At 36.6% G+C, this 23812-nt stretch overlaps 1 protein-coding gene across 1 annotated transcript in view; it reads right to left on the bottom strand.

Moving 5' to 3' along the window:
* Positions 1 to 23812, bottom strand: part of plecb (plectin b) — a 78273-nt gene that overhangs the window by 21067 nt on the left and 33394 nt on the right. Inside the window, 22 exon segments of the mRNA XM_016486847.1 lie at positions 539 to 722; positions 1449 to 1575; positions 3818 to 3879; positions 3882 to 3917; positions 4018 to 4170; positions 5446 to 5571; positions 5655 to 5750; positions 6510 to 6614; positions 6786 to 6947; positions 7025 to 7102; positions 8444 to 8765; positions 8932 to 9086; positions 9175 to 9268; positions 11464 to 11591; positions 11760 to 11855; positions 12795 to 12914; positions 14260 to 14366; positions 14938 to 15053; positions 17820 to 17986; positions 19863 to 19955; positions 20653 to 20730; positions 22685 to 22774. Of these exon segments, the coding sequence (XP_016342333.1) occupies positions 539 to 722; positions 1449 to 1575; positions 3818 to 3879; positions 3882 to 3917; positions 4018 to 4170; positions 5446 to 5571; positions 5655 to 5750; positions 6510 to 6614; positions 6786 to 6947; positions 7025 to 7102; positions 8444 to 8765; positions 8932 to 9086; positions 9175 to 9268; positions 11464 to 11591; positions 11760 to 11855; positions 12795 to 12914; positions 14260 to 14366; positions 14938 to 15053; positions 17820 to 17986; positions 19863 to 19955; positions 20653 to 20730; positions 22685 to 22774 (2695 nt within the window).

Here is a 23812-nt window from a genome sequence, read left to right as displayed (position 1 = left end):
CGTCTGAAAGAAGAAAGGCATATACACCTAGGATGCCTCGGGGGTGAGTAAAACGCAGCCTAATTTTCATTTTTGGATGAACTAACCCTTTAAGTTTCGTTAACTATAATAACCCTGGCTGGACATGGTCCTGACATGTTTCGTTGGATTCACCCAATCAGATGCCATCTAAATGACAGCCATATATGAACTACACAGATTCAGAAATGCATCGTTTGACCAGGCTGTGTTTTTCCTCTATACTACGCTGCTGCGTTGAGCGTTTCAGTACATGCACACTCTGTAGAGATGTGCCATTAGCTAAAGCACAGGACACGAATGACGACAAAAGCTGACAAAACATGTTTTTCCATTATAAAGCAGCTCGTCCATGATAACCAAATTCTGCTCATCAGGCCAGCAGGAGCACAAGACTCACCCTGCGCTCTGACAGCTGCTCCTGAAACATGAATTCAACAGTTACCCAACGTAAACTAAAACCCTCGTGTTTCAGCGTTTCATGGCATCAGTGGGCTCTGTCAGGGGTTCGTGTCTGTACCTTTCTCCAGGGTGCGGAGCAGGCTGTCGTAATGCTGTACGGTCTCCTTATAGTCCCTCTCGATCTGCATGTTGTCACTGGAATCTAAAAGATTGGAGTCCTGGCTGTCTTTGAGGAAGTCCTGATAGTGCAGCTGGAGGTTCCTCAGCATCAGCTGGTACTCGTCTGTCTTCATCGTCTTGAACTAAAACATAGGAGGACAAACATATGTGACCCTGGAGCACAAAAGCAGTCTTAAGTCGCTGGGGTATATTTGTAGCAATAGCCAAAAATACATTGTTTGGGTCTAAATTATCAATTTTTCTTTTATGCCAAAAATCATTAGGATATTATTAAGTAAAGATCATGTTCCATGAAGATATTTTGTAAATTTCCTACCGTAAATATATCAAAATTTAATTTTTGATTAGTAATATGCATTGCTAAGGAATTCATTTGGACAACTTTAAAGGTGATTTTCTCAATATTTAGATTTTTTTGCACCCTCAGATTCCAGATTTTCAAATAGTTGTATCTCAGCCAAATATTGTCCTATCCTAACAAACCACACATCGATGGAAAGCTTATTTATTCAGCTTTCAGATGATGTATACATCTCAATTTCGAGAAATTTACCCTTATGACTGGTTTTGTGTTTTCAAATTTTCCTTGTTTACCATCTGTTTCCTAAATACAACTCGGTCGGTCTGCAACATTACAATCAAGTTACTGAATTAGTTACAGGGTGGCGTTTACTGTAGAACATGTTTCCTTCCTTTTACATATGAGAGAGTGAAATAACCAGTCAGTACATTTACTCCTATAACCACTGATCATCATACATTATTTGTCAACTTATTGGCTAAATCATCAATTAATGACTAAAACACAGAGGTATCTATTTATGTCATGAATGAAGTGTAGAACGGACCATAGTGATGTTCCAGGAGCGGATGAGATGGATGTCTTTCATCAGGTATTGCCAGGACAGCAGACTCCTGAGGTCAAAGTGAAGCTTCTGCCACAGAGCCAGAGTCTGCTGGTGACCGGCCTCCAGACTGACAGAAACATCAACATAACACAACGCTCAACACCTTGCAGTCAATGTGTTTCAGCACAACCACAGAAATCTGTGATTCTTTACAGACCTACAGTAGCTGAGCCACAAACCTAGACAGCATTTGTACTCATTAAAATGTTAACATTCAACTATATTGAAAACAGTTGTTCGTGTTAGTTAGAGTCATTAATGAAACTACTGCCAATGGAGAGCATTTCCATTCAGTTCCATCTTAGTAAAGATGCTTTCTATGTAGGCAGCCGTTAACTAAAACTAAAATCATAAGAAAACAATTTCATTACTTGAAATAAAATAAACGTTAACTAAAAAAAAACTTGTGATAAAATGTATTTTATTTCAGCTAGCTGTCAAGACAATGTGTTTCTTTTTTATTTAGTTTATCTTAATCAAAATAGTATTATCAAAATAACTACAACTTAATAAAAATATAGACATTATTAAAAAAAAAAAAAAAAGACAAAAACACAACAAAATTACTAAAACTACATTTAAAATAAAAACAGAAAACAGAAAAAAAAAAACAATTAAAAAGTTATAGTATCTTATAGTAGTATTTTATTTCAGCTAGTTGCCAAGGCAACATTTCTCATTTTTATTTTAATTTCTCAGGCAACATTTCTCATATTGGTTTTTAGTTAAAATGATAAAATAACCAAAACTAAATGAACTAAAACTAATAAATAAAAATTAATAAATACTATATATGCACACTTAAAAAACACTAATAAAAAAAAATAGATAGATAGCTAGATAGATAGACAGACAGACAGACAGACAGATAGATAGATAGATAGATAGATAGATGATAGACAGACAGACAGACAGATAGACAGACAGATAGATAGATAGATAGATAGATAGATGATAGACAGACAGACAGACAGATAGACAGACAGATAGATAGATAGATAGATAGATAGATGATAGACAGACAGACAGACAGATAGACAGACAGATAGATAGATAGATAGATAGATAGATGATAGACAGACAGACAGACAGATAGACAGACAGATAGATAGATAGATAGATAGATAGATGATAGACAGACAGACAGACAGATAGACAGACAGATAGATAGATAGATAGATAGATAGATGATAGACAGACAGACAGACAGATAGACAGACAGATAGATAGATAGATAGATAGATAGATGATAGACAGACAGACAGACAGATAGACAGACAGATAGATAGATAGATAGATAGATAGATGATAGACAGACAGACAGACAGATAGACAGACAGATAGATAGATAGATAGATAGATAGATGATAGACAGACAGACAGACAGATAGACAGACAGATAGATAGATAGATAGATAGATAGATGATAGACAGACAGACAGACAGATAGACAGACAGATAGATAGATAGATAGATAGATAGATGATAGACAGACAGACAGACAGATAGACAGACAGATAGATAGATAGATAGATAGATAGATGATAGACAGACAGACAGACAGATAGACAGACAGATAGATAGATAGATAGATAGATAGATGATAGACAGACAGACAGACAGATAGACAGACAGATAGATAGATAGATAGATAGATAGATGATAGACAGACAGACAGACAGATAGACAGACAGATAGATAGATAGATAGATAGATAGATGATAGACAGACAGACAGACAGATAGACAGACAGATAGATAGATAGATAGATAGATAGATGATAGACAGACAGACAGACAGATAGACAGACAGATAGATAGATAGATAGATAGATAGATGATAGACAGACAGACAGACAGATAGACAGACAGATAGATAGATAGATAGATAGATAGATGATAGACAGACAGACAGACAGATAGACAGACAGATAGATAGATAGATAGATAGATAGATGATAGACAGACAGACAGACAGATAGACAGACAGATAGATAGATAGATAGATAGATAGATGATAGACAGACAGACAGACAGACAGACAGACAGACAGATAATACAAAATAAGTCAAACTAAATAATACTATATATGCATAATAAAGAAAAACGCTAATAAAAATGACAAAAACACAAAGGAAAATGACTAAAACTTGATTACCTAAAACTTTATTAAAAATTGGAAAACATAAAATCAAAATCTAATTCAGAACATTGTCGAATCCTGTAATAATAAATCAATAACAGTGGTAGGCAGTAAACACCAATGTTTGTTTGAAGTACTGCTGTGACAGTGTAGTGTGTGTAATGCACCTGGACACACTCTCCACAGCCTCCTTGTTGACGGGTGGCAGCAGGAAGCAGATGGACGGCACGTGATGAGCGCGCACTCGTCGCCCTTGTGCACGGTGATCTGTCAGGAGAAACAGGGGTTTGAGCGTGCAGCACAAGCACAGGCTGATGGTGTGTGTGAGAGGTGAGAGCGACCGGACAGGGACGGGGACGGACTCTACCTCCATCTGTTTGAAGTCACACACGGCCCGGATGTGCAGCTTGCCTCTGAAGGCGCTGGTGGGGTCACGCGGCTTCAGCTGGACGACGGACTTGGCTCTATTGTTCAGGCTGCCGATGTCAGACTTGAACTCGTTCAGCTGCTCTCTTTCCTCCTGTGGTCAAACTCGCTTAGTCAGCTTAAAGATACTTATTCATTTTACTTTTTTATTTTTATAGCGTTATAAGTAACACTTTACAATAAGGTTCCATTAGTTAATGTTAGCTAATGTATTAACTAACATCAACAAACAATACATTTATTACAGTATTTTTAAATCTTTGTTAATGTTAGTTAATGAAAATACACTCATTCATTGTTAGTTCTAATGTCATTGTTAGTGCTAATGTTAACAAGCACAACTTTTGATTTTAATAATGCATTAGTAAATGTTGAAATTAACATTAGCTAAGGTTAATAAATGCTGTAGAAGTACTGTTCATTCTTAGTTCATGTTAACTAAAGTAGTTAACTAATGATCCTTATTGTAAGTGTTACCAAAATGTTTTATGCAGCACTGCATTCAAGAAACAAAGTCGAAATATCCTTCTAAGATTGAAGTGATCGAACCTGCATAGTTGTTGTTAAGTTATTAAATACGTTTATCAACAAAAGACAAGCTTTAAGGGCTCCTGCGGTTTTCCATCAAAATAAAAGTTTGATGGTTTAACGTTTGAAAACAAAGAAATTAAGACAACATAATATTACGGGTGTAATGTCAAATAAATAAATAATATTATGATGTATTTTTGTTAAATACTCATTTTTTATTTTGGTATTACAATAGTAATATTTCTTATTTTGTTTTGAGTCAGCAATTTTAAGATTTTTATTTAGTAATATAATAATAATAATAACAACAATAATACTTTTTCTTAAATACAATTTTTATTTTATTTTAGTGAAATATTACAATAGTAATACTTCTTATTTTGATTCAGTAATTATTTTATTATTTTTTTTATTATTATTATGTTTTTTCTTAAATACTTGTTTTTTATTTTAATGAAATATTACAACAGTAATATTTCTTATTTTGTTCAGATTTAGTAAATTATTAGTAAAATATTATTACTATTATTAATATTTATAACCATACTGATATATATTCACAACATTTTGATCACACTGTACAGCCCTACAAACAAGCATAGCAAACCTGGATTATTATTATTATTATTTTTAAATTGCATTTTAAATCACAATCACAATTTTTATCAGAAAATTCGCAATTCTATTTCCAAAAATCACGCTAAAATATACTGTAATACAATACAATCAATGTGTGCAGTAAGCAATCTCTACCTATAACTGTACACTTGCAAAACAAACACTAGCATTACAGTTTAGTGTTTATAAGCCATCCACTGACAACAAAAAGCAAACTCACAACAGCGTCCTGCAGTAGATCCTCCAGACGAGTGGCAGTGGTGGAGCGGTCACACATGTACTTCTTCTTCATGGTCTCCTGCATCTTCTTCATCCTCTCCTCAGCATCTCTCACATCAGCAAAGAACTACGGGTAAAGCAGGTGAGGGAGGTGAATACTTCTTAAACATGACTGACCAACAAAGATGTGCACATCTGATGATGCTGTACCTGGAAGTACGCCGTGTTCTCTCTGAGATGAGTTTCAATGCAACAGCACACCTGGAGGATCCAGCTCCACTGCGTCTGCAGAGCTGCGGTGAAGGCCTGAAGATCAACACAACACACACGTAACACTTACAACATACACTAGCATTCAAAACTGTCTTCAACACTGATAATAATCAGAAATGTGACCCTGGAGCACAAAAGCAGTCTTAAGTCGCTGGGGTATATTTGTAGCAGTAGCCAACAATACATTGTTTGGGTCAAAATTATTGATTTTTCTTTTATGCCAAAAATCATTAGGATATTAAGTAAAGATCATGTTCCATGAAGATATTTTGTAAATTTCCTACTGTAAATATATCAAAACGTAATTTTTGATTTTTAATATGCATTGCTAAGAACTTCATTTGGACAACTTTAAAGATGATTTTCTCAATATTTTGATTTTTTTGCACCCTCAGATTCTAGATTTTCAAATAGTTGTATCTCGACCAAATATTGTCCTATCCTAACAAACCACACATCAATGGAAACGTATTTGTTCAACTTTCAGATGATGTATACATCTCAATTTTAAAAAATTGACCCTTATGACTGGTTTTGTGGTCAAGGGTCACAAATGTGTCTTATGCAGCAAATCAGCATATTAGAATGATTTCTGAAGGATCATGTGACACTGAAGACTGGAGTAATGATGCTGAAAATTCTGCTTATTAATTACATTGCAACATATATTCACATAAAAAAACAGTCATTTTAAATTCTAAATATATTTTATATTTTTCCTGCATTATTTATCAAATAAATGCAGTCTTGGTGAGCGGCTTCTTTTAAAAACATTAATAGTTGACTCCGTACCTCAACAGTCTTCTTGCCTGGATGTCCGTCTTTGATGAGTCTGTCTCCAGTGGCCTGGATGTCATTGATTTTCTTCTCTCTAAGTTCCAGTTCTCGCATGAGTCCCTGAGGATTTAATTAAACCATTAAACTATCCAAATTGTACAATATTCTCCATTTACACCTGGTCCAACTGTAATAGGCAACCAGTCTTGCAGCAGCCTATTTATTAACCAATTATAGTCAAACTCCTAACCCTAAACAGAGAATCAGGATTATAAACCGCTCTGCACTTACTGAGTAGTTCTCTTTCTTTGCAGCCATGTTGGTGTTGCGCTCACTCCAGTCGTAGTTGATCTCCTCTTCCTCTTTGTCATTGAGCCACATCAGGTCCTTGGTGGCGGCGCTGACGAAGTTATACAGCTGGTCAAGATTTCTCAGACGGGATTTAGAGGAGTTCTAGAGAAGAAGAGAGACGTATGCTGACACTCTGCAAGGCCTAGTGATTTTTAATAGCTACCGGTTAAAACACTCACCAGCAGTTTGTTGTACTGCAGATCCAGTTTGCCCAGATATTCTCTGTATGTGCCTTTACTAGCAGGCGAGAGCTGGTTCTGAAACACACAAACAGGTAGAGATGTCACAAGAGACCTTCTTAGAAGGTAAAATTAACCATTTTCTTAATTTAGTTAAGTCAAATTGTTTTTTATAGCGCTTTTCACAGTATGTTCATTGTTTTAAAGCAGCTTTATAGAAAATCATGATGCTAATGTTTATAATATTTTAATATCTTCATGCCTTAAGGGCTGTTCACACCAAAGACAGTAACTACAGCGATACCTATAAAGTTTTAATAATCTTTCTAATTCAATGAGAATGGGGAAGTCCACACCACAGTTATAATGATAATGACACAGAAGAACAATAACACTGAAATCAGTTTCAGAACAATGTTTTTTCAGCTGATGAACAATAAAAACATTGACAGCCAACCAGAATCCATCCTGCTTTAAAGAGCTCAAGCATATAAAGTGGCACAATGTAGTAATTATTATATTTGTCTATGTAGTTATCATTCTTAATGTAAATGGGCCTATATAGTTGCATTTGGCAGATTAAATCTGGCCGACAATATAGTTTGCATTTCACGCCAATATAAACAATCAAATTTGCTATAGTGGGCAAATAAAAAATATGGTTGAGAGAAAGGCGTCAAATTCTGGCAAATTTAACACATATGATTAATTGTTTATTTAAAGATTATTTCGCATATTCATGGTGAGAAACAAGTGAAAAAAAAAAAGTAAAAAAATAAAAAATAAACAGCTTTTAACTTTATAAAACAACAATAAAAAGGCAAATAAATAAAAGGGTTAATCAATGATAAAAGATACAAATTTTGTAACACTTTACTTAAAGCCTTTATGTATAATGCATTATAAAGGGTTATTAAAGGCTATAATGCATTATAATTATTCATAATGTTCGTTGTAATACATTATACATTGTTGTTAATAATTATAACCAAATTAAAAAAGGCATAAATAAAAAAAATAAAATAAAAGGCATAGTGTAACAATGAATTGACAAGTGTTATAATCTATTAACTGAGGTTACAATTGTTCATGAGATCGTACAATGCATTATAAGGTGCATTACAATGCATAATTAATGTATTATAACTACTTTTATAATGCATTATACATAAAGGCTTTAAGTAAAGTGTTACCAATTTTTTTTTATCTTTGATTAAAAATATAAATCTGGTTTCAATTAAAAAAAAAAAAATCTTTCCATAAGTGTCAACTGAAAATTAAAGTCCTAGTGTAGTTCAAGACATCACAGTCCATCAAAATATGCTTCAGAGATAATGGCATACGTTTAATATGTAAACACTCTTTTAGTAAAAGTAGTTTCAATTAAAAAAAATTAACTAAATAAACAAACAAAAGTACCTCATCTGTTCGTGCGCGCTCGATCTTCGCCCTGAAGTCCTCGATGGTTTGGTGAAGTCCTCTGTGGCTGCCCAGCTGAGACTCCACAGAGGGAAGATCGATGCCCCACTCGGCCGTATCGATCCGCCGCTGGTTCTCCTCCACCCAAGATAACAGGTCCTGCGCGTAACGGAGCGTGACCTCATCGAGCTCGGGCCGCGGGCGCTGCATGGGCTTCTGGGTAACGCGTGTGATGGCGTGAGAGGCCGTGCTGACGCTGGGCTTGAGCCTCAGATTGTAGTCGCTGCGCAAGTTCACCAAGCGCTCGTGTAAGCGGTAGACCCTGAGAAAAGAAAACCGCTGTCATTCGGGTTGCTTACATTATTTGTTATAGAATGACATAGTTGTTTCATCCAATAGAATTCCTTGTAGGTCCAAAGGGGAAAGAAATATCCCTTTTTAATATACTGAAGGCTACTGGAAGAAGGTTTTCCACTATATGGACTCACCTGCGATACATCTGCTCTGCCTGCAGGTGGCGCCCATCTTTGAGCAGCTGAACGTCATTGAAGAGGAGCCGGATCATGCCGTCAGCTTTGTCCAGATCCCTCTCCACCTCAACCGTGTGCTGCGCTGGTTTCCCGGCACTCAGGAGACGAATGTCCTGCAACCAAAGCAAGAGTCACTACAATGCAAAGTTTGCTTCACAGTTTGACCGACTAGTAGTGTGTTTTAAGTAAGTATGATCTCACCGTCTGCAGCAGAGACTCAGTCTGGTTGAGCTGTTCCTCGCACATGCCTGATTCCATCTGCACTTTACTGACGATCTGCTGGAGACGCTCTAACCTGCAAATGATCAGAGTTCGCAGACAATTAAATTACTATTTTTTCTAAACTGGCAGTTCGTGGTCAGAATGAGCTGCAATGAGGGCCAGACATTGTGCCGATTAATCAAAGGTCTGATGTACGCGAGACTATTGCACAAACAACTGGAATATTTTTCAATAAAATTAAGGGACAGGATTTTTAATACAATAAAACAAACATATATGCTAGTATATGTTAATATATATGTGACCCTGGACCACAAAACCAGTCATAAGGGTCAATGAGATTTGTACATCATCTGAAAGCTGAATAAATAAGCTTATTGATGTATGGTTTGTTAGGATAGGACAAAATTTGGCCGAGATACAACTATTTGAAAATCTGGAATCTGAGGGTGCAAAAAAATCTAAATACTGAGAAAATCATCTTTAAAGTTGTCTAAATTAAGTTCTCAGCAATGCATATTACTAATCAAAAATTAAGTAGGAAATTTACAAAATATCTCCATGGAACATGATCTTTACTTAATATCCTAATGATTTTTGGCATAAAAGAAAAATCAATAATTTTGACCCGTACACTGTATTTTTGGCTATTGCTACAAATATACCCCAGCGACTTAAGACTGCTTTTGTGCTCCAGGGTCACGTATGTTAAAAACTATGTGGAATTACTTCAAATAACTAAAATCAGTTACACTTTATTTTAAGGTGTCCTTGTTACAGTGTAATTATACATTTAAGTACTGAGTAATATTAATATTAACTACATGTACTTACTATATGGTTAGGGTTAGGATTCGGGTTTGGCTTAGGGTTACTTGCATGTAATTATGCATAATTGTTATTATAATTGAAAGTACATGTAACATGTGTAACAAGGACACCTTAAAATATAGTGTTACCCTAAAATCACCTGGACATTAGTTGGTTAAAAGTAATCGACAAAACAAGCCACAAAAAAGCATGTATCAAGAAACTCACTGTTTTTCACAACGAAGCAAATACTCTAAATGATACGGGTCTGTCAAAAAGGCCATTTTTACAGTCCAACAGCATGCAAGACTCTCCCCAAAATGCATAAAAAAGCATGTTTTTCTAGCTATAATCCTGTCATGGGACTCGGACAGACCAAACCACAGCCAGGATAAAGCTGTTGTGGCGCTTGGTCAGTCATTCCACAGTCCATAAAGAAACTGTGTGCTGCATATTACTCTCGTCCAGCAAAAAGCAGCATTGTCTTGTGACAGGGGACGTGTCCTGTTTTGGATGAAACTCCCTCTCCTTCAAGATGATGGATATCGATAACTATTTCATTTCATTTAGTGCAGAATATAATCACAACATTCTCTTTCGGTCTCATTGACAGTAAACTTGCTACAGTACACTGCTTCACAGAAACTGAATGGAAACACATTTATTTGGAAGTCACTATATGATGAATACAGATTCATCAGTCTCTATATAACTAGGAAGGTTAAAGAGTTTTTTAAAGTTTGGAGTTGTCATTAAAGGTGTAATAATGTCACTAAGCCAAACCAAAATTGTTTAATGTTTTACAACTAAAACAGAAACACAAACTATTTTTCTCCATTCTCCTTGCAAAACTGAAGTATTTCACAAAAAATCAAGGTTTCTTTTATCAAAACGGCTGTAATTTAGTTCTCCTTTTTACTTCTATATGTAAATGATAGGCTAGACGCTTCACATGTGAAACTGTAGTTCACACTGTCGTTCATTAGAGTACTGCTGAATACTGAACAGGTATTAATATGTAAACATAGTTAACAGACAGTTTTACATGCTTAAACAATAAATCTAGTGATGCAAATACAGACATAAAGTGCCATCACTTGCTCACAGTTAATGTGATGAACTAAAAATCACCAAAACTCCAGCTGAAGAAGAGTAAAAAGAAAAGCTCTGTCTGTGGATGCCACTTTTTCATATTTGATATTTTCTATCGAATGCAATAAAATTCATAGATTTTAAGTACTGTAGACCACACTGAGATCTGGTACAGATAGGTAGCATCGTATCATTCTCACGCAGCTCTCATTAGTCTAGAATGGTCTTCATTGTGAGTTATAATGGCTGATGTGATGACTGGCAGACGGTTCTATTCTAGTCTGGCTGTCGTTTCATTACACACACATTACATATTCTCAATGACCACAAAATAAAAGCCATGACAAAACTAAGACTGCTCCTCACCTCTCAAACTCTATCCGGAGCAGTCTCTCTCTCTCCAGAATGGCCACATGTAGATGCCCCCATTCCTTCTCAACGTCAATGGGATGATAACCAGGAGGAACCTTGACCTGACCAGCGTGAACCACACTCTGTGGGCAAATGATGGTAAAACACATTAAGAGAGAAGAAACAGATCGTTAGACAGATTTAAAACACCTTCACTTTAGCAACAGGTAAGCTAAAATAATTCACGTCTCATGCTACATGTTTAAATATCCATGACTGTAGCATAACATATTCGGATCCTGTGTACAAACCTCAAAGGACTGGTAGAGGTGTTTGGAGCGGCTCTTGTCTGACTCTTTGGCGGGAAGCTCTGTTTCTTTAAATTTCAGAAACTGACGCCACAGAAGCTACAATATAAACAAACAAGCAATTTAATAAATAAACACAGAAATCTGACACGGTGCAATAACTTGGGATTAACTAAGACTAAAACTATAACCTTAAAACACATCGTCATTACTTTAAATAAAATAGACTTTAACTGAAATAAAATGTAAAATAATAACATTTTATTTTAGCTGAAGTACTAAAATAACTGAAACTAAAACTTAATAAAAACTATTATGACATTTAATGAACTGTAACACTTTATATATTAACTGTACTATAACTGTAACACTTTTATATAATCTGTTATAATCTGTTAAATTCACTGAGGCAAAATTCATTATTAATAGTTAGTTAATAGTGAGAACTGGTCCCCAAACTAAAGTGTGACCAATATTATTTAATGAACCGGACTAACAATGAACATGTGTATTTTTATTACATTAACATCAATTAACACGTGTATTTTTATTACATGTACATTTTTATTTATAACTAACATTAACAAAGATTCATAAATACTGTAACAAATGTATTGTTTGTTGCTAGTGCAATACATTAACTAAGGCTAACTAAGGAAGGTTATTGTAAAGTGCCCCCCCCCCAATATATATTAAAAATGTATTAAAATGGAAAAATAAAATAAAATAAAATAAAATAAAATAAAATAAAATAAAATAAAATAAATTCCAGCTTAGACCATTTCAAATTTATATGCTGGCTATAATAGCTAGTGTTCATTTGGTGCTGGTTTCTATGCAGTCTCCAAATCGCAGCATATGCTGGTGACCAACTTATCTGGTCCTTTAAAGGACAGTGACCCAGATAATTCAACACAAAACCAATGTGCAACTCACAGACAGCACAGCACAACAGATAATGAAGACTGCAATTCATTCAGTAACTGAATACAAAAAGAGTAACTAGTAGCAACCCAGACCACACAACAGCAGACTCACCTCGACCTCCTCATAGCTGCTGGGAAACTTCCTCTCCTCGAAGATGAGTACATGATGTCTGATCCACTGGAGAAGAACGGTGACCAGCTCGTAATACTCCTGCCAGCGCAGCTCCAGCTCCTGCAGCCGGGAACAAGACCACACAAAAACTATTCAGAGAGGAACAGGGAAGCTCTTTTGTCCCTGTGCGAAGTCACTACTTACCACATTCACTCAATTAGATGTCAACAATCGTAGCCTTGTCTGATAACAGCATATGAAGGGAGGGATGCATCAAAGTACAGAAATAGCTGATACAGGCTTATTGATAGTCTGTGACACAACTCACACAGATCATCTAATTCTCTTCTCATAACAGATGCCGACGGTGTGAAGGAGGAATGAAATAAACTGCATCTGACAGCAGCTGGATGGTGTTATATAAGAACAGATGGCAGGGATCCAGATCACACAACATCTATTACCTCTTCAAGTTTATATTCTTAACCTTCTATCCTTCTTTAAGGTGTAAACAAGGAAAGAGGTGAAAGAGGAGCCTTCTGTCATTTTGTAAACCCGATGAGGGTCAAAAAGGGTCTTGATTCACCATATTTGAATGCATGCAACCTTTTCATTGCACAAAAGGATCTTTATAGCAGGAAAAGATTCTTCAGATTATTAAAATATTCTTCACACTAAGAACAGAAATGGCTCTTTTAGGAACTGTTCACTGAAAGATTCTTTAGGGAACCAAAAATGGTTCTTCATCACTGCAAAAATCCCTTATTTGGAACCCCCCTTTTTTAAAGAGTGCATAGTTTTACACATCTTGGAATATAGTTATAGATAATTTTAGGAGCTCAACAGTCTTAAAGTGTGGTCATGTCAGCAAAATGTTGCATGCAAAAACAATCCATTGTCTACTGTTAATAGAGAGCACAGAACGCAGATTAGTCACTTTCAAACCAAGCATCTTTCTGTTGCTGAAGGCATTGAATTTGCATAACCAACATGAACGTGAGCAAAACCTGTGTGGGGAACTTTTCGTCTTCACACAGAACTCCAGATTGTGTGGATTCCTATTAAAATGACTGGATTTTGCCCGTGAAATTTCTCTGAGCAGCAGTAAATGTAACCGCACCTTTAGTCCCCATTCACTGTGATTGTACTAAAAAGGAGCTGCACGAACATTCTGCTAAACTTCTCCTTTTGTGTTGCACGAATGAAATAAAATCATGAGGTCTGGAACAAGTTGCTGAGTAAATGACGATCATCTTGTCATTGTCAGAGAGACTGGACACTGATGCTATTTAGCAGTAGTGTGGGAATTTTCACAGGCAGGAAACCTTAAGAGACCTCATTCATATAGTTTTATTAGATTTGGTTCGACGGCATATTAACTGGACTATGTGCTGACTGCCTAAGTCTGGAACTGGGTTGTTAAGTGGGAATTACGTCATATTGAAATGATGAAGGAAATGCTCACATTGGCTTTGACGCCGTCCTGGACGTCTGGGACACGTGGCATAGCGTCGTAAAGGGAGGACACATAGGTGATGATGGACTTCTCATCAGGGTGAGGCACATCCACATCTGCAACAGAAAGAATTGCAGTTTAATAAGCATTCGTTTTTTGTTCACTGTGTTTAAATGAAAACATATGATTGTTTGTGTGTCATTTGTTTAAGCAGATTTCAATCAAACTATTTCGATTTTTGTCGGCATGAAACTGTGATCATCTTTTCTTCTCCATTATGATGCATATCCAAGTGAAATAGCATCTTGAACGGGTAAAATGTAAAAAAAAAACAACAACAACAACAACATATTTCGTCCATCAGGAACTGATTGGTTTAGTTAGATTCTTTTCGTTTGCTTATTTCTGTGATCTTGCTCCGGTGAACAAATCATCAAAGTTAATGTTTTTAATTAAAGATTACAAGTAATGATGTGCACAAATAAATCATTTATAATAAACACTGTAGTGCTCATGTAAAGGCACATACTTTTGACGCTTTTCAAATGTCAAAGGTCATGGGATCCTAAACTCAATGAAAGATCAACCTACGGTGTTGTGGGACTGAACTAATACATTTAGCTTCAACACTGGATGTTAATATCTAATAACTTTCTTCAAAATCAGCTTATAGTGCTTTAACATTACCCTCTGGGTCAAGCAGTCGTGTGACCCCAAGTTCGTGCTCTGCCACTGAAAAAGCCTGTTCCAGGTTCTCCAGGTTGGACTGGCGGTACACCTTCCCCATGTCGATAAACCTGGGCCTGGTGAAATCAAGAGTAACTAAAGTGAGTGTGTAAGAAATGCAGTATCAAACGTTTAAATCACTGGAACACTCAACAAAAAATGAATTGCAAATGCAATCTAATGCATACAAAATTGTAACTTTTACAGTAAGGTCTCATTAGGTAAGATTAGTTAATGCATTGACTAACATTAACTAACAATGAGCGATACATTTGTTACAGTATTCATTCATCTTTGTTAACTTTGCTCCATTATTAGTTCATGATGGCTCAGGTAGATACAACTTTTTATTTTAATAATGCATGTTTAAATGTTGAAATTAACAAAGATTAATAAATGCTTTAGACGTATTTTTCGTTGTTAGTTCATGTTAACAAATGAAACCTTACTGTATAATGTTACCAAAAAATATATAATGAAATCACAATGACAACATTTTAAATCATTGGAGTTAGTGGATTTGAATATTGCAGAATAAAATAAGTATACTAGTTGCTTAATAGTAGAGGGACATAATGAGTTCAGAGACACAGGTAAAGTGGCCACCTGCTCCATAAATAAAAAAAAAACATCTGTCTCGTTTCTCCGGAGGGATGGAGCCATAACTCACATGCCATGAATACCCAGAGCTGGGAGCAGCTCAAAACAACAGAGAGCGAACAAACTCTACACACTAACACTTAATGATTCAAACATCAAAACCTTTAGATTCTGCACCATAAAAAAAGTGTGATAAATGAAGCAAGCACCCAGGCATCTCTGTGAAATGTATGCTGGAAGGCATGGCATAAAATTCTCCAGCGTGGTACTGAACGTCTGCCACCATGCTCAGATCGTCCGTCCTGAAGCCTCCATGGATCTGCCTCAGGTCTCTCTCTGGTAAATGGCTCCCTGAGCTCCAGTCCGGCCCGTATCCCGTCTGAGAGTCTCCGATGGAGCGAGCGCCTGGACTCTGGGAGCCACGGCCGGAGTCCTCGGAGGGAATATCCTCGCACAGCATGACCACACGGTCCTCCACGTCACTGGCAGAAGCCACAGTGCTGCTGGAGCTGGTGCGACGCTTCTTAAAGGACAGACGCCTCTTCATGTTGAGCATCATCGTGGCCCAAAATGTGCTTGCACGCAATGCAATTCCAATTATATAGCTCTTGAATTTCCAAATATTAATATCTCCTCTGCATGGTATTAGTTACTCTTCAGTTTCTGAAATCCATTTGTTTCCAGAGAGCTCCAAAAAAGAAAGCAAACTGTACTTGCAGTGTTGTTTTCTGTCATGCAGGTGGTGCCTGTAAAAGCCTCTTCCTCGTTTCTGAAAGGAGGCAGATCTGACAAATCCTATGGGTGTTCCTACCTGACAAAAGCATCAAATCCAATGTCAGGGTCAGTTGGGCGTTCCCAGGCTTTGCAGGTACATGTTAACGTTTCGAGAAAGCTGCCCTGCGGGGAGGCCTGTCTCCACTTCGACAGGCACCACACCTCACGGTATTTGTCTTTCAGTCTTCATTGTACATTTCATCTAAGACTATTTTCTCATTCAATATCTTCCTGCTCTCTTTTGTCCTTGCGTCTGCATACAGAACACACGCTCATTACAGAAAAACTGCTTTCATGATCTGTGTGGCATATGTGGACAGTTGTTTCCCACTTACAAAAAACTACATCATTCATTTAATTTATGCTCATATCCTTCCAAACCCACGTGGAACACAAAAGAAGATATTTTTAAGAATCTACATGCTGCTCTTTCCAAGGCAATAAAATCACTTTGTGCCAACAAGCTGCAAAAACTTAAGGAAAGCAGTCCATACAACTTTGAATTTTGATCTTAAAACTGCTTCAAAATTACATTAATCTATTTTAGCTCTTAAAACTGCAATTTACCTTTACTACTTCTTATTTAAAACATCCTGACTTCAAGCTATTAAATCTACTTTCTAGTTAGGCTTCTAGATGTCCTCTGCTGTAGTTCTCAAATCTCATTTACATTTGCATACACTTGAAAATAGAGTGTCAAGGTGCATCTAGTATATCTCATAACTGTTTCTTGAGCAGCTCAGAAACTCTGCATTATATCTCTTTTTGTATTCATTAAAAAAGAACTGTCAGTAACACTTAAAGGCTTTATGTATAATGCATTCATAACATACTTTTCAAAAATAACTGTAACCAAAGTTAAAATGCATGATAATATTTGAAGGTTTTTTTTTTCTTGTTCTTTAATGCATTATTCTTTCTAAATGCGTACCAATGAATAGATCATGTATTATAACTGTGGTTACAATTATTCATGAGATCATACAATGCATTATAATGTGCATTACAAGGCATAATTAATGCATTAAAACTACTTTTACAATGCATTATATATATAAAGGCTTTAAGTAAAGTGTTACAGAAAAGTCCTTTAAAATGTTTGAACGTCAAAGGCTGATTAAACTCTAGAAGACTGCGAGTAACTGTCTGTCATGTGCACTGATTTGACTCTTCTGCGCTCATTTATCTCCACAAAAATATGTGCTGAATTCAGATCCGAACACTTTACTCCATGGTATCAAGGACAAGTTTGATCAAGAGTGAAGCTCAAACTTGAGTCAGGTAGCACTTTTCTTTATTCCAACATTGCTAAAAGAAGGCTGTAATTTTGAGTACCTATGAGACTAATGATAAATATTTCAAGGAAATATCAAGAAACACCAAAAAAGATGAATTATGCGACAATGCACTGGTGACAACTACTACTTTAGCCAAACCCCAATCTTGAGATTTAGTACAGAGGCACTTACTCGTGTTTGTGTATAACAGCATTGAAGAGCTTTCCGTCCCTCCAGCTAGTGGTGAAGTTATCGCAGCGGATACCAGAGTAACCCTCCACCATACGCCGAGACCAGAGGAGCAGCTTCTCCTTCGCTGACATATCATCTGACTGACCGTTCACCTGGATATCTGAAATCTGCCAGCCCAGAAAAATTAGTTGCATGGATTTAGTGACATGCGGTAGCAGCAGCCATATGTTTATCATACGCAAATCAATAAATAATCAGAGTGGTTGATAAATTATAGCCATGCATTACAATAGCAATTCAGCCCCAATGAATACCATTGACCTCCTAGGACCCCCCTGAGACATGTCATTATACTTAATCCATGAAAAAATGTAGCAAAAACAATGCAGTTCTATAAAGGAAAACCCAATCAGCTTGGGCATTGGTTTACGGTCAGTGTTGGGTAAGCTATATATATAAACTGTAGCTTGCCGAGCCATAAGCTCAGTTTGAAGCATTTAAACAACAGTATCTGCCACAAAAATAATGAAGATCTCAAACAGAAAAACATTTTTAGACTAAATCCAGTTAATAAAACAAGCATTAAACTAGATACTTGTATGTATTTGTCTACAAAAAAAAGACAAAAACTATACTTCTGGCAACATTGATCTGATTTCAATGAATCAGTTACAAAACAAACCGTCTGAATAATTCAGTAGACTAGAAGAGCGTGTTTGAATATTGCTTTTCAGTATTGTAATTGTGCATGTGCAATACAACATGCCATTGAAAATAGTGCGCTTTTTCTCGCTACAATATTACATGTTAGAAAAGTAGCTTCTTATTGAAAACGGTGCTATTTTGATAACGCTTTCACAATGACTGATGTAGTACAGCTGCTTTTAGTTACTCACAAACACTGTTTTAAGGCTTCGATTTGAACAAATTATGGTGACCAAATGCCCAGTTTATCCAGGACAGACAGTCCTGAGTTTATGAGTTTTATGTGTTCCAACATTTCATTAATTCATTCATTCATAAATAAATAAATAAACAAATGTTGTCATTTGTTTGAAGTTAAATGCATGATTCTGTTTAGAATTCGGGGGGAGCTCAATAGAACAAGATGAAGAAGCTGAGGAAAAGGTTTAGGCTTAAACTAATGATATTTAAACTTAACTTAATCTTGTAAATATGCTGCTTTTCTGTCCTTACTTTTAAAAATGATATGTAGACCCTCTATGTTAAGCAATGATTAGATATTGTTTAATGCCAAGCACATGGGAGGTTGCAAAACCACAATAATCTTTAAGCAGAAGGTTGGCACCATCTAAATCCCTGGTCATAAGACTATCTTCTTGGTCAGGCTACCCCCATAAAGAGAAAACTCTTTTATTTATTGAGAAAGTGGGCAGGAGTCCATACGCCACACCTCTACATAAACCTCTCTACTTCTGCTGTACAAACCAGAAGTCCTGCCAACTTGATCAATCAAAAGAAAATTAAATTCCCCCAAACACGTGAAGAACATACTCAAGAAGCACAACTGGCTGAATTTGTGTCAGTCTCCTGGCAGCTGTATTGTGACTGAGTTTTTGTATTGTTTTTAATTGTTTGAGGTGGAATAAATCAGGGTGTGATTGTAATTGAACACCTTGAACAACAGGTTCACATAATTTAGATCTACAAAACATCCTGGATATTAGATTATGAAAATAGATTAGATCAGAGACTCCTCATGGCGCCTAAGACACTGAACAGATTCGTCTAGAGAATCAAACAAACTGCTTCATTTTCACATACTAAGACTGTTGTTGTTGGATCATAATGGATAATCCTGATTAAAGTAGGATTTAAAACAACAACAACAACAAAAGCATTTTATTGCATGAGGCAGATACTGGTTTGAAGCAAAAACGATTGACCCTGTTGATGATTGATTGGAAATCAATATGACCCAAAGAATGAATAGAACCAGTGATTGATCAGACCGATTTGGAGCCCAGGAGGAAGAGGAGGAGGTAAATGGTATGGGAACTCAACACTGACAGAACAGGAGACCTGGAAGTGGAGGATGATGGTCCATATGAGACCCAATGTCAGCTTTGGGTTCCCGTCGGCAATGTCATCGTTCCTGATATTCACCAACTTCACCTGTGATTTACAGAGAAGAACAGCATTTCACATTTGAGTTTAAGATGAATTTAAATGACTTACAGTACTTACTTCCGTGAAACACTCAAGGAGGCATTTAAAGCAAAATACCCATTTTGCTCTTTTCCACACCATGCAAGTGAATTGTTACCAGGACTGATGATGCAAATGGCTTTTTTACCATTCTTGGCTTCACTTTATTTTGATGGTCCCTTTAACACATTCTGTTGATTATAAGTAACGCTGCACCAACATGTCTACTCTCATTAGAGTATTAGTAGACTGGTAGGGTTAGGGTTAGAATAAGCTGACGTACTTGCAAAGTTAATTATAGTCAGTAGAGCATCTGTTGGGAGACCATCACAATAAAGAGTTAGCAGATATTAAGCAAACAGTCTACTGATACTCTGATGATAGTAAGTAGACATGTAGGTGCAACGTTACTTATTGTCAACAGAATGTTCAAAAGGGACCATCAAAATAAAGTGTTACCCAATTCTTTGATGGTCAGTTTTGCTGTGACCAAAATATGGTCACTTTATGTAAGGGAGCTGCTAGGACAATCTGCTAAATGTCTCCTTTGGTAATCCATGGATGAAAGAAAACAAATGAGGTTGAATAAGGACAATAAGGACAACTGTCATCTTTGGACAAACTATCCTTTTAATATAGTTTGTAAGTTGAGATGTTCTCGTACCTGCCGGTGTCGGAGGAAATCCAGTGCTATCTGCACATTCTGCAGTTTGTGGAATCGCATGCGTCCTCTCTCACGAGGCTGTGGAGACAGACAGAGGGGGAATAAGACACATGACATTGTTGACAGAAAGGATGAGACTGAGACGCGTCCTTGAGTGCCCAGAGAAGCTTCTTCGGAAGGTCTAAATGAAGAAAGAATGAAGAACAAGGAGGACCTTGTAGTGAGGCTACAATATTTATGAGCACGCTAAGAAAAGACATCAAAGACCCCATGAAATCAAAACGTTGAGTTTTTGGGGTTTTTAGTCCATGTCTGCTAGCATTGAGGACATCTGTATGCTAGGTGACAGAAAAACTAAATCTGCATTTAAAATGCACCGTTTTTATTTTCTGATTCATGTTGCGATCAGGAGCATATGCAAATCCAATAAGCTCCACACAAGAATGAGCTCACCCCCTACAAATAATACCTGCTTTGATATGCCACGCCCCAACTTCCTGTTTTAGTAGGAAATGCGTCAACACAGATAATGCAATTTAAAAAATTAATAAAATGCACGTCGAGTCATTTCATGGGGTCTTCAAGACTATTTGACAGAAGTGATGGTCTTGTGGCTTTAGGGATGTAACATGGTATAACATTGTGGATGAATGCTAAAAACTACTGAATGCTAAAAAAAAACAATAATTGCATTATAGGAAAGAACTCAAAACATCTGACTCTCCAAGCACACCCCAAGAGTTTGCAAACATGTTTTTATGACCTGAACAACTTTAACTTAAAAAAAGCACGTCTTGCACAAACGTGTTGTTCTGCACTTATAATCAGTTGTACATATATTGCTTCAAAATAAATGTGGATTTATTTGGCAGTCACTTAGATATCAGTCATTCGCTGTATCGGTCACACACCCAAACTGTGACGAGGTTCAGATAGAGGATGTCATAAAGAGAAACAGCGTCAGTCATGCGCAAGCGGAACCGATTAAGAGTAAATGAAACAGGGCTACTGTAATGTTATTCACAACAGTCAAATTCCAAAATAAAAGTCCCTCAAATTAGAAGCAAAAACATGCTTTATTAAGAAAGTAATGTTGTTTTGCACAACATAGCTTAGGATTTTAAATCTTTTTTTTTTATTATAAATATTTCAATATTTAGCTGCCAAACTGTTGAATGAGAGTAAATGAAACGGCTACTGTAATGCTATTCCTTATAGTAAACCTTCAAAATAAAAGTCCCTAAAATTAGAAGAAAAAACATGCTTAAGACAGCAATGTTTTTTTGCAAACAGATCTTGAATCTTTTAAATCTTTAAATTTAGAATTCTTAATGAAGTCTTTCAACATTTAGCTACCAACCTGCTGAATAATTACCCTTATTACTTTAATCAGCTGAGATACCTAGCATTTTATAGTGTTGAGACAGCATCAAAGTAACTCTAATAAGAGTGGGAAACAAATGAAAACAAGACTACAGCAAGCCACAGTGAGTGACCCATGCCAATGAAGCATCTGCATCACTCACCAACCGCACGCTGCGCACAACGTCCCGCTCCCTCGGCTTGACCAGCAAGAGAAGTGCAAAGAGAGCAGACAGAAGTCAAGGGGCAAAGGTCAGCAAAGAGACGGTGGGTCAGGGTCAAAGGAAGGTGGAATGATAGGCAGAGAAAGAGTCAAGGAGGAGCCACACAGATTCAAAAGAAAAGCCAAAGAGTGACGTTAATGTCTTAGCTACAGCCAAGAGATTAAGCAGTTTGATGGGAAGATGTCAAGAATTTTTCTGGAATATCTGAACCCAGTGTTTTGGGTGTGATTCAACAAAACGTAAAAATATTCAAATTTGAAGACGTATTCCAAGGCATCACCCATAAATATGGTGCGGTGTTTGACCTGGAGGTCTGGATCAGGACTTTGGATTTGTTTTGTGTGAAGGCTGAAGGCAAGGTTGGAGGTTGAATGGGATTAGAGATGGTCTTCTCTTGACTGGTTGTTTAGCTGCATTAGCGGAGGATGACGTTTGGTAACACTCACCAGCGTCTCTCCGGAGAGGACCTCCAGAAGGGAGATCAGGTTATGTCCATCTCGGAGATCTTCATACAGGTCATTCACATGATGCTGAGTCTGAGAAAAAACAAAGATCAATTCATCATCCCTGCAGAAAGAAAACAACAACCTAGAATATGTGAGTGCAAACCCAACTCTGCAGTCAATTCTAAAGATTTCATTCCTCAACCACAATGCTGACTGCCTGAAACAAATACTAAACTTACAACCCTAATCCTAACGGTAGTATTGTGTTTGTAGCACATCCTGATTACTGCTCGATCAGATTCATCATGATTGTTCTGAACGTTGAACTTTTGTTGCATGATTTAGCTGACCAATGATATTGGCTGAAGGTTTGCACTTAATTAGTGTGGAGGACAAAAACACGCAGCTAGAATTTCCACTTTTGCTCATTTTGTTGACAACATTTTGTCATAGGTAGTATTGTGTTTGTAGCACATCCTGATTACTGCTCGATCAGATTCATCATGATTGTTCTGAACGTTGAACTTTTGTTGCATGATTTAGCTGACCAATGATATTGGCTGCAGGTTTGCACTTAATTAGTGTGGAGGACAAAAACACGCAGCTAGAATTTCCACTTTTGCTAATTTTGTTGACAACATTTTGTCATAATTCATCTATCCTCATGTATATAAATATATTTTTTCTTCACATGAAACACAAAATTAGATGCTAGGCAGAAAGGCTGAGCATTCAAGGAAAGTGAAAAATAGAACTGACATGCCACAATCCAAGTCCTATTTGCAGTCACATATATTCCAATTGACTTTGATTTTTATGGTAGGTTTTTGTCCTTTTTAGAGATTGGCAGTATAAATCCATATCCGCTGTTCTTGTACAGGATAAAAACAGAAGCATAGACATTCTGCCTAACATGTAATTTCATGGTTAAATTAAAGTATCAAAAAAGTTTTTGACCAAATTATCATTTTTGGGTATCTGAAACAGTTAAGACTCCAAAACTGGGCAGCTCGAGCAGGGACTCTAAACACAAGTATGTATGTCTCTTGTTAAGGGGGGGCGGGACCCTGAATTCAAAGTGATTGATTTGCGTTTTGCTCAGTGAGTACAGGACAGGGCAATGCATGG

The sequence above is a fragment of the Sinocyclocheilus anshuiensis genome, unplaced genomic scaffold (assembly GCF_001515605.1).
Source record: "Sinocyclocheilus anshuiensis isolate Anshui unplaced genomic scaffold, SAMN03320099.WGS_v1.1 scaffold181, whole genome shotgun sequence".
Taxonomy (NCBI): domain Eukaryota; kingdom Metazoa; phylum Chordata; class Actinopteri; order Cypriniformes; family Cyprinidae; genus Sinocyclocheilus; species Sinocyclocheilus anshuiensis.
This window is presented reverse-complemented; position numbering and strand designations above follow the sequence as displayed.